We start from the raw sequence: 11962 nt of genomic DNA on the forward strand, positions 1-11962 counted from the left end.
AATTACAATTGTGGAGGTTATAATTATTAGGATCTTTATAGTTTAGGTGGGAAGCAGTAGAACAAAGGAGTCCAGGTGCAACAAAGTTTTATTCGTGTGAACTTTCGTGTGCACGCACACTTCCTCAGGCACTGGGGAAGTGTGCATGCAATGACGCACAGGAAAGCTCGCACCTTGAATGAAACGTTGTTGATCCTTATTGCCGTTGATGATGATGATGGTTGCTATGGCCGTCGCTAGCCTACCTCACAGGGCGGTGGCTGGTATTACAAAAAATCCTGCAGCGAGAAAGCGCCGACCGACGCACTTTTGGAAATGGTAACAAGATATTGCCAACATCCAGCTGTGATGGCCGAGTGGTTAAGGCGTTGGACTTGAAATCCAATGGGGATTCCCTGCGTAGGTTCGAATCCTGCTCACAGCGAATCTTTTGTCCCCGGGCCAGGCCTCGAGATCTTCCTTCCCAGATGTGGACAGCGGCAGGAGACGGTCGATACGCGCGACAGCGCCTTACCCAGCCCCTGCCCGGGCCACGTCGGTGCTGCCCTGTGCGCTGCCGCTCTCAGCCTTCCCATTGCCTCCAATTAGGAGCAAGACGGATACCCCCACCATCACCCCCACCCCCCAGTGAAGTTTCGGCCACGAGTTTCTTGGCGTCCTAAAAACCCGAGGCGCCTTTTGGTGCAGCGTCTCGGTGCAGCAACCACATGCAGGCAAGAAGAGAGTGCAAACGTCGGGATGCAACATTTTCAAAGCTGATCAGGGCTCCGCGGTCCTTCTGTGAACCGAGTTCACTCCTGTTACGGGATCGGAGTTCTGCTGAAGCCTTTTGTGCTGGAAGGAAGTCGTGTCAGTCATTTAAAAAACAACAACACCACCGCAAGGCAGACTGCGGGTTCTTTTTCTTGCCACAGACTCCTCCGGCTTCGCCTGTCTCTAATTCGACGTGGCTGCAGGGCGGTTTTCTGGAGACCACCTCCCCCAGTTCCCTCCTCAGTCCCGCGGGGGGGTCCCGCGGGGGGGGGCTCCAAATGACAAGGGACGTTTACAAAGCAGGATCCTTCCCCCCCCAACTCCCCCCCCCCAAATTCTCTCTTTCTCCCTTTTGCCAAACGCAACGTGGAGCACGGCGACTCAACTTGTAAGCGAGGAGCAGCCCCCAAAAAAAAAAGTGGAGATGCCGGGGATTGAACCCGGGACCTCATACATGCGAAGCATGCGCTCTACCACTGAGCTACATCCCCTTCTTACGTTTTCACGTCTCATGTGTCAGTATTGTACTTCACGTTCCCACTTCCGGGTGATCTGCGGCCTCAAGTTTCGGTTTGCACATGGGTCGCGTTTCCAAATTAAAGCAAAGGGGGATCGAAAGGCGGTCGGAGCTCCAGAGCTCGGGCAGGAGCGATTTCCCCCAACATACCAGGAATAACCAAGAGCGATGCTCCCTCGCCGTGGAGTCTTGTGAGCCAAAAGTTCTACTTTGTGAGCTACTGGCATTAAAGTGGTGAGCGAGCCATTTGGCTATATTGCATAAATTAGTTTGCCCTGGAGCCGTCCCTTCCTGAGCGAAGACAAAAATGGGTGAGCCGGAGGCTAAAAAACTGGGAGCCAGCTCACACTAACTCAGCTTAGAGGGAACACTGACCAAAAGGCTGGGGGACAGAGGGGTGGCACTTTAAAAAAAACAAACTACCAGGCTTTATTCAGGTGGGTCGGTCCGAAGCAACGGAATAAAGCTGGAGACCAGTGGCACCAAGTTTAATTCTGGGTAGAAGCTTTCATGTGTGCAGGCACACTTCTTCAGAGACCACACCTCTTCAAATGCACACGAAACCTCCTGGCCGGAATTAAACTTTGTTGGTCTCAAAGGTGCCACTGGACTCCAAATTTGTTCTATCAAGTTTTATGGTGGCAGAAGTTCTCTCTTGGCCTGATGCATGAAGGATTACATCCAGTATGCAAAGAGATGTATGCACAACGATATGCACTGAACTACACAGAAGTGGGAGCAATTTAAGGTTGCCAACTACAGGTTGGAAATGGCCTGGAGATCCCCTGCCATAGAGGCCACTCAACCAAAGCACCCCTTTTCTCCAGAGGAACTTATGCTCCCTGTGGCCTGGATATCAGTTGTGATTCCGGGAGATCTCCAGGCCCCGCCTGGAGGCTAGCAACCCAAATTACAGAGAGGACGCGGCATGTGCCATTTTACACACGGTCCCTCTCCGAGTGGGTGCCACACACCCGCCCTGAGCATAACGTCCAAAATCCAAACAGGGCAATGATACATCCCTTCCCCGGCTTTCTGACTGCAACCCCAGCAGTTCAGCTGCAAAGAAACAGGTTGCTTCTGAGCCGGTGCAGAGTGCCTGCGCTGCGCGCAAAGGCAGCCTGCTTTCCGGCGTCCTTGTCGAGGCTTCTTTCTCTCGCCTTTGCGATTTGTACAGCCGCCAACCGTTTCCCTGTCTGAGCCTCTTCTCCCTAGCAGTCTCCCTATCGTGGGAAAGAGAGGAAAGGCAGGCCGCGTTCCTGCATCTATACATACTGAGAGGAGAGCCGTCAGAAAGGGTTTGCCAAGTGGCGCCGTGGCTTAGTTGGTTAAAGCGCCTGTCTAGTAAACAGGAGATCCTGGGTTCGAATCCCAGCGGTGCCTCGTTTTGAACTCGCAATTTTTATTTACAGCCTGAAGCATCTTGCTTTCGGCTTCTTCCGTTTTTTTCTTGTTTTAACCAATACAACCCGGGGGGTGGGGGGGGAGGCGGGAATCCTGTACTTCTAACATACAGGAACAACTGCTGTCCGCCTTCGATCTCCATTGCAAAGGGGTGTGTGCGGGAGAGGTTTCTCCGCGTTTGTTTTAGGGTTTTTTTGCATTCTGTCCGATGCTTTTTTTTTTTTTTTTTGCAGTTCTGCGGGAATCAGCCGCGGGAAGAACGAAAAATCAATGCGTGGTCGTTGTGTTTTAAACCCCCTGCCCCATCAGCACCTAGCAGGCTGATCCAAGCTTCCTCCAGCATCATAGTTCCTGCAAACTGCCGCCAGAAAGGCATGCCGTTCCCCACCCCACCACCAACCCACAGATTTTCTACATAAACACAATTCGTACAATCGGAAGGAGGAGGCACAGATGCCTGGGCATCGATGTGTCTGTAATTTGTCTGGTCTGTTCAGTGGCGATGTGGAAAGGAAAAAAGAAAGTAAAATCCAAAGGGAGTGAAAAAGTATAGTTGCATTGGCCGGGAATCGAACCCGGGCCTCCCGCGTGGCAGGCGAGAATTCTACCACTGAACCACCAATGCGCCCATATAAAATTTTGCTTCCAAGGCGTGTATGTAAGACTATCAATAATGTGATCACGTTCAAAAATAAAGAGAATCACTCCAATGGGTTTTTGTTTTTGTAAATCCCTGTTTTATTACTGAATATATATATATATATATTTTGACAAACACATTTCCCCCACACACACACACCACTGGCCATCTGAGGCTATCAACTGCCTTCCGCCTGCTCTTGTGTGCATGTCTCTATCTCTGGGATGCCGCAGATGGTTTTGTTACAAGGGACTAGCCCCTCTGCATGTGCCCCCACCCCAGGATAGATCACAGTGCAGCCCTTTCAAGACCCTTTCAAGACTGATGCTTTTGCACTGCTTCGGCCAAAGTACCCGGGTTGATGGCGCATCAGTGCAGACCCTCAGGTTCGCACAGGGGGCGGCTGTGGGGCAGGAGGGGAGCCGGGGTATGTTAGTTGCAACCCATGCATATGTTAGCATGGCAGGGTTATTCATCCCAGAACGCTGAGCATGAACTATCATGAACTGTGAAAGATGCCCCTTAGCAATCCTTCTGAGGTGCACGTTGGGCCAGTTCCCACACTGTTGGTTTTCCTTCTACTTGATGAGTGTGAATGGACTGGACTCCAAGGAATAGCCCTTGCTTGGGGCAATATGAGAGGCCATGCACGCATGCAGGTCATCCAGCAGCAAAACATCCATGCACACCTGTCTGAACCAGCCCAGAACTGAGCATCAACCACTCTTAAAATAAGGCATTTATTTAAAACAAAAAACAAAACAAAACCATACCACTGTTCCAAAGTCTTTTTAGTCTCTTTTTAAAACCCATCCGTTGCTCATTTCAAAAAGAGCCAGCATCCATAGCATGTTGCCTTTCCAAAACAGCCCCCGCTCTACAAAAATATACAGAAATTCAGAAGACCAAAAAACAAACCACAATAAAAACAAACAAACCTCGTCATTCATTTATCACGATACACACTGGAGCTGCCAATTCCAGGTGGGGAAATGTCTGGAGATTTTGCAGCTTGGGTAGGGACCTCAGCAGGTTATCATGCCACAAAGTTCACCCTCAAAAGCCGCCATTTCCTCCAGGGGAACTGATTTCCATAACCTGGAGATGAATTGTAATTCTGGGAGAGCTCCAGACCCCGCCTGGAAGTTGGCAACCCTAACACACACACACATGCACACACACACACACACATGCACACACACAGACTACACACACATTGTTGGATTAAGGTTCTCCTTGCTTCAGGGTTCCACATTTAAAGTCTAGGTTCATTTGACTGGCACACGCTCTGCAAGATGTCAAGGGGAGATTTTTTTAAAAAATCCGTCTTCTTGCTAATACAGACAAGAAAAACCAAGCACTTTCCCCACCACCACCACCACCACCCTCAAAAAGAAAAAGGGAAAGGAAAGACCAACACTTTGGTCGGATAAAAACCCGTAATATACAATATATAGAGAATCTACATATGCCATTTACAAGGGAATAACAAGGAAAGGGCTTTGTTCAAGGCCACGGCCTCCAGACGTTCAGCGCTTGTGGAGACTGTACCGCAGAATTCTGTGTTTCGGAGAGTTTGTTCTGTTGCGACCGGGCGCAGCCGTCTTGCTGGGCCGGGCCAGAGCTCCGGGCTTGGAGTCCTTGGCTGGCAGAGTAACTGGCCGGGGGCGGGTGCAGGACGTATGCCGGGCCGCCCCCGAGAGGCGGGCTGCACCCAGCAAACACATCCGGACTATACCGCTCATAGGTGGGGTTGGGAGCTGCCGGCGGAGGCCGGTGCACCTCTCTCCGGGGGCTGGCAGCAATCTTCTCCATGCAGTGGCAGATGTGCTCCATCAGGTAGGCCTTTTTGCCCGTGCAGATGCCCGGGCTGGCTCGCAGGAAGTGGGTGGCCTGGGTGAGGCACTCCCGGTAGCCACTGTGGTACTTCTGCAAAAGGGCATCCTCTTTGTGCTTAGTTGCTGTGGTATATTCAACGACAATAAAAAGAGAAAGCGACTTTTTAGTTGGACGCTTGTCAAGAGACCCCTCTCCAGCATCTCTGACCCCCAGGACCACGAAGCACTTAAGCTGTTCTACGGCTAACGTCTTCCCCAGTTTTGGCCCTGTTTTTCCTGAATTGCCTAAATTTGAATCCCCGCTCTGCTACGGAAGCTCGCTGGGTGACCATGGGCCAGTCACACACTCTCAGCCTCACCTACCTCCCAGGAATAAAGTTAGAGTCCAGTGGCACCTTTAAGACCAACAAAGTTTTATTCAAGGTGATGCACAAATCTGTGCCCCGTGTGATCCCGTGGCCTGATTGGAATCACAGAGTCAAACGAGTTAGATGAATATCTGTTTATTTGCAATTAAAACAGGGAATACAGGGCTGAGTACCTTAGCACTTCAGCAATTCCAAAACTGTATTCCGCCATAACCAGGAAGGCAGAAGGTCTTAGACCCCAAATGACATCACATATAGTTTACACATTAAAGAATCTCTAATTAATACCATGCAGTTAACGTCACACAAGCATCATTTGACTTTACACCTTACTATTGGTCTTTCCTTATACTGGTCATGTATGTCATTGATTGCATTTACTTATCTGGTCTCCGGGACAATGGGAACATTAGAGAACACTGGGTTCCTTTCTGACCTGCATATGGAGAGCTAGCTGATAAGGGCTGTGAATCACAGCCCTTCGCTCTTGGCATCCTTGCAGCTTGCGCATTCCACTCCTATTGCATCCTAATTCCATCTCCAAAAGCTTCTTATACAAAAAAAATGCAGTTATAAAATATGTGTTCTGCTATAAGTTTCTCTAATCAGAAGATCTCTAGGTCACATACCAAAATCTGAATCTATTATGGTTAAACTTTTGACGGCACCGTGACAGCTGTCAATATATATCAAGGAGAGAGCGTGTCAGAAATCACATTCAGAAATCACATTCTTTTCCCCTTGTCCTACAAAGGTGTGAGCTTTCAGGTGCACCTTGCACCAAGCTCACACCTTGAATAAAGCTTTGTTGGTCTTAAAAGTGCCACTGGACTCTTTGTTCTACTGCTTCAACGTGACTGCCCATCCGGTTCTACCTCACAGGGTTGTTGTGAAAATAAAACGGAGAAGGACGTGAGCCGCTCTGGGTCCCCATTGAGGAGAAAGGCAGGATAGAAATAAAGTTAACAATAATAAATATACCAGCATTGACGCCCGCCCCCGCCCCCAACCCACCCCCAAGCAGGGCATCTTTAACAGCTGCACGAGAAGCAGAAATGCAAGAAAAGCACCAGTTACAACTCCAGACTGGGACAACTCTCTAAAAAAACCTGCTGAAGAAGTTTGGATCATTCATCACACAGCGGGGGAGGTGGGGTAGCAGTGTTCCCTCTAAGATGAGTTAGTGTGAGCTAGCTCACAGTTTTTTAGCCTCCAGCTCACAGATTTTTGTCTTGGCTCGGGAAGGAGGGCTCCAGAGCAAACTAATTTATGCAGTAGCCAAATCAGTCGCTCACAGCTTTAATGCCAGTAGCTCACAAAGTAGAGTTTTTGCTCACAAGACTCCACAGCTTAGAGGGAACATTGGTAGCAGGCCCACTTCTGATTTCACCCCACCACTGCAACCCTCAGGGCTGCTGCGCCTCTAACCTGATTGCATTCTTTGCCCAGAGGACCCTGGGAAATGTAGTTCAAGCTGGCGGCTCTCAGGCACAGAACTACGATTCCCAGAAGTCTTTGTCACCTTAAGAACGGAAAACTCTGTAGCCGGTGCGACCCAGCCTTCCCTAGAGCAGGGAGGTAGAATACCTTACCTTAGAGCAGCCCTATGTAGAGTTGCCAACCTCCAGGTGGGTCCTGGAGACCTCCCGAAATTACAACTGATTTCCAGGTGACAGAGATCAGTTCCGCTGGAGAAAATGGATGCTGTAGAGGGTCAGCTCTCTGGCATCACATCCCTGCCGAGGTCCCTCCCCTTCCCCAAACCACGCCCTCCCAAGGCTCCACCCCCAAATCTCCAGGAAGGTCCCAACCCAGAGGTGGCAACCCTATGCCATCAGAGTACCTCCCCCCCCCCCATTGGTCCCCTTACTCTCCTGTTTTCTCTAAAAATGGGCCCAAACTCACCAATCAACACACAGCTCTCCATAATTTGACTGAAAGGTTAATTTGGCCCTAACCCTACCAATGTTCCCCCTAAGCTGAGTTCGTGCGAGCTAGCTCACAGTATTTTAGCCTCCGGCTCACAGCTTTTTGTCTCTGCTCAGGAAGGATGGGGCTCCAGAGCAAACTAATTGATGCAGCAGCCAAATCGCCCACTCACAACTTTAATGCCAGTAGCTCACAAAGTAGAATTTCTGCTCACAGGACTCCACAGCTTAGAGGGAACATTGACCGTAACCCATATATAAAACCATTTTAAATTGCTCCAAGTGTCCATTTATCCCTGCCGGCTCCCCCACACACCCCGGAAAATATCCTGTGCCACCGCCATCCTGTTGCCATGGCTTGGAAGAGTAGCCTGGTGTGCGGAAATCAGTGGATGAACATTTTCATGGTACAGAAAGCGACGCAGCCAGCGAATACCTTCCACTCAAGGCACAGGAAATATGAGCAAGTCTACAGTTCAGCATTCCCCCCCTCCCCCGTCAGTGAACATAATTTTGTGGCTCCTCAAAGACAAATTCATTGTGAACCAGACTTTGTGAGTCATAACTCACCTCATCAGATTCACAGGGACCCAGTTCTGTCCCCCCCACCCCAGGGCATCTGCCACCCGAAAGTCACTAGTTTTAAGACACCCCCCCCCCCAGGACTGCTGTTTTGACTGCAAATGACCCAGTAGGGTCATCCCTATGGAATTTCCCATCGCTGTGCCTAAGCCAAGAGAAAAGGTTGAAGCAAAGGATCCTCAGTGCTCCAAAAGTTGGCAACCCTGGAAAAAAGTTGCCCTAAGTTTTGGGCAGGGACCTGTGCCAAACTGTTAGCATGTGCTGTCCCAACATGTGGATTAAATATGTGCTGTAGCCAGGGCTCCTTCCTTCCTTCCTTCCTTCCTTCCTTCCTTCCTTCCTTCCTTCCTAAAAAGAAGTGCTGGAAACTCTCAACAGAGAAATGAAGTTTTCAATCTGTGTACTGAAAACTCATTAACTTTTAAACATTTTAAAAAGAATTTTGTTGAAGAGGTACCAGGACTCCTTTTAAAAAGAATTGTGTCGAAGAGGTACCAGAACTCCATTCCGGCACATTCCCCCAGAAAAAAAGCCTTGGCTGTAACCACTTCGGTGTAAGTGTTTAGGAGTGCAAATTCTAATCTGGGAGAACCGGGTTTGATTCCCCACACCTCCACATGCAGCTGCTGGTGTGACCTTGGGTTTATCTAATCCAGTTGTTTGGCAGGTTCCAGGGCTCTGGAAAAATGTGGAGCGGTTATTCAGCCACACAGAATGACACGGAACCCTCCGGCGCATGTATACATGCGAAGTTGACTTACCCCGTATTGCAAAACATTTGAGGTGGCATTTAAAGAAACCTCAAGCGACACGGTGGAAGGAGGATTTGTTTGGAACGGATGGGGGCAGGAAGGGAGAGAGAAAAGAGAGAAAAGAAATACATAGATAAGCATTTCTTGCTGGAGTTGATGTGATGTTGAGGGGGGAGAGGGATAAAGTGAGGCAGGAGGCCAAGCGTGGGGGGAGATGGGTTTACTTTACCAGGGGCTGGCCCACACTGCAAGCCCATCAGCAGGATAGGGTCCATTTTTGTCTCGTATGGGTGTAAGGGGGTCTGTACTGGGCCAGAGAAATGCTGCACAGACCCTGAAACAAGAGGAGTGTGGTGTGTGTGGGGGGGGTTTAAAGTCTCCCTGTTGAACTGGCAGGTTCCTGTGCCTTTAAACAGCTGCTGCAGGACATCCACCACAGGTATCCACCACACATGCCAAGAAAAGCAGCTTTGCCTGTTGAGTTTCCACCTGCCGGGCAGCCGTTAAAGGTTACAGGAACCCTGCCAAGAAAAAAGAAGACATGGCTAATCCTCTTCAGGAAATCCGTGCAGATGCCATTGCAAAGAAATAAAACAAATCCATGCAAGAGAGTCACGACCCTTCCTTCCTAGATGCAAGCAAAGTAGCCAAAACAATATGATAGATGGGGGTTTAAAGGGGGGGCCAAGAAGAGCAGTGGGTATGCTGGGAACGGGTGTGTGTGCGTGGGCCTCTTTACACACACACACAGGCATCACACTGACAAACACACACAGCCTTTGACTTGCCCCAGTCTCTTGCCAAGGACTAACAGCACCTCTGACCTTTGCAGCTGCAGGGAGATGAATTCAACAGGTGAAGCTTCACCCACGGGTTTCTGCCTGCTCAGAAAGACACACCAACTGTGTCTGTGGGCCCCTTCTGCCTGCCCCAGAAATACCAGGTGGGCTGAAAATCTGTGCTGTTTCGGCTGTTGTTCCTGAGACTACCGATCTATCTAGTGCATCATGCTGCTTCTCACAAAAGCCATCCACAGGCTTCCAAAAAGCTCCCATGCACAGTTTGCAGTCCCCACCAGTGTTCCCTCTAAGCTGAGTTAGTGTGAGCTAGCTCACAGTTTTTTTAGCCTCCAGCTCACACATTGTTGTCTTAGCTCAGGAAGAATGGCTCCAGAGCAAACTAATTTATGCAGGAGCCAAATCACTTGCTCACAACTTTAATGCCAAACGTAGAATTTTTGCTCACAGAACTCCACAGCTTAGAGGGAGCATTGGTCCCCACCCCTGACGATGTGGCCATAGATAGGGATAAATGAAATTGTGTAAGCCGCTCAGAGACCCCTCGGGGTTTGAGCGGGATACAAGTCGAAAGCATAAATAAAATATAAATAAACAAATCTATCCAACCATGCTTATCCCCAATGCTCCGTGGTACATGTCTGAACATGGAGGATCCATTTAGACACTCACTGACAGACTCCTCCGTGAATTTATCCTACGGATTTGAACAAGCCAAAGGGCTAAGTGAACAAAGAGTTGAAGATATTGAGCAACAATCTGGTATCTCTAAGGCTTCAAAACTTGGGGTGTTGCTAAACATCGAAAGCACCATTGAGCCAGCTACATATTTGACTTCAGTGGAGGGAAGGAACTCTAGAAGGGCATTTGGCCTAGCCAGATGTTCTGCCCTTCCATCTGCAGTTATTCAAGGCAGGTACAATAAAAACCTCTACCCTGAAAGGCTATGTTCATGCACTTCATGTGAGGTTAAATCAGTAGAGCATATGTTTTCCAGTCGCCCATTCTACAGAGAGGCTCGTCTTAAAATCATTACCCCATTAGTTGATAGGATACCTGGTCACATCAATACAAACAAAGCAAGACTTCACTGGCTTCTATCAGCTAAGAATGCAGGGGTTAAGAACATAAGAACATAAGAGACGCCAATGTTGGATCAGGCCAAAGGCCCATCCAGTCCAACACTCTGTGTCACACAGTGGCCAGAAATACCAGTGCCATCAGGAGGTCCACCAGTGGGGCCAGGACACTAGGAGCCCTCCCACTGTTGACCCCCCCCCCCCAAGCACCAAGAAGACAGAGCATCACTTGCCCCAGAGCCCCTATCTATACCTTGTGGCTAATAGCCACTGATGGACCTCGGCTCCATATGCTTATCTAATTCCCTTTTGAAGCCGTCCATGCTTGTAGCCGCCACCACTTCCTGTGGCAGTGAATTCCATGTGATTACACATTCAGTTGCTGAGTTCTGTGCATTGATCCTTAGACTGCGGGAGTCACATTTTAAAAGTTCTTAAATTTAGATTTGTATTCTGTATATTATTTCTGTTTTTTTCCTTCTTTCTCATATTATGTTTATATTGTATGCTGGTCTTGACTGTAATAATAAACTAAACTAAACTATCGAAACCATTTGAGAACATCTCTTAAGCTAGTGGCCGTGAGTCCCACCAGTCAGTGAGGCACTCCACACCCTGAGTTGCCAACAGGCCTGGAGAAAAAAAACCGACGAGTTGTCCTTTTAATAGAGGGTTAATGTACGGAAATGAGCGCAGAAGGATTTCCCAGGCGATGGAGGTAAATGAGATCATTTGATTAATAATATCCTATGAAGCCTCTATTAAAGGGATGGGACGTTTCCCCCCACCCCTCTCTTGACACAAAGAAATAATAAATGCCTTCAGTCGGGGCCCTACGGTATTGGCACTCGGTTGTAAGTAAAGAAGCCACAGGCCTAGAATGTTTGCTCGGAAGAATGGAGGTTTTGACCACACGCCTGTCAGAAGTGCAAGATGGGGAAAGGGGAGGTACAGAAGAATTCAGAGGGGTGGGGGTGGGGGGGAGCCCCATGGTTTGTGGCAGTGGCTACCCAGCAGTGCGCTGAGGAACCCTGTGGCTCTCGAGGGAAAGACAGCCGGCCAGTTGCTTGCCTCTGCTCTTACCTTCCAATGTGCAACCTAGGAATGCCAACCTCCAGGTGGGGCCTGGAGATCTCCCAGCTTTGCAACTGATCTCCAGATTACAGAGATCAGTTCCCCTGGAGGAAACGGCTGCTTTGGAGGGTGGAGTCTGTGGCATTAGACCCCCCCCCCCAAGATCCTTTCCTCTCCCCAACCCCTGCCCTCCCCCCACTCTCCAGGAGTTTCCCAACCCAGAGCTGGGA

At 49.4% G+C, this 11962-nt stretch overlaps 1 protein-coding gene and 4 non-coding genes across 5 annotated transcripts in view; 2 read left to right on the plus strand and 3 right to left on the minus strand.

Moving 5' to 3' along the window:
- The first annotated feature begins 342 nt into the window (after window positions 1–342).
- Window positions 343–424, plus strand: TRNAS-UGA. The gene has a single exon. It is a non-coding gene; the product is annotated as a tRNA-Ser (tRNA).
- Window positions 425–1172: 748 nt separating this feature from the next.
- On the minus strand, window positions 1173–1244 carry TRNAA-CGC. Its single transcript has one exon. It is a non-coding gene; the product is annotated as a tRNA-Ala (tRNA).
- A 1335-nt stretch (window positions 1245–2579) lies between these two features.
- Window positions 2580–2653, plus strand: TRNAT-AGU. The gene has a single exon. It is a non-coding gene; the product is annotated as a tRNA-Thr (tRNA).
- Window positions 2654–3228: 575 nt separating this feature from the next.
- Window positions 3229–3299, minus strand: TRNAG-GCC. Its single transcript has one exon. It is a non-coding gene; the product is annotated as a tRNA-Gly (tRNA).
- Window positions 3300–4820: 1521 nt separating this feature from the next.
- LOC107120729 (transcription factor HES-7.1-A-like) overlaps window positions 4821–11962 on the minus strand; it is a 10291-nt gene continuing 3149 nt past the window's right edge. The window contains exon 4 of the mRNA XM_015423499.1: window positions 4821–5275. Within this exon, the coding sequence (XP_015278985.1) occupies window positions 4821–5275 (455 nt within the window). The remainder of the gene's footprint in view (window positions 5276–11962) is intronic.

This window comes from Gekko japonicus, unplaced genomic scaffold, assembly GCF_001447785.1.
Source record: "Gekko japonicus isolate JY-2015 unplaced genomic scaffold, Gekko_japonicus_V1.1 scaffold2575, whole genome shotgun sequence".
In the NCBI taxonomy this organism is placed as follows: Eukaryota; Metazoa; Chordata; class Lepidosauria; order Squamata; family Gekkonidae; genus Gekko; species Gekko japonicus.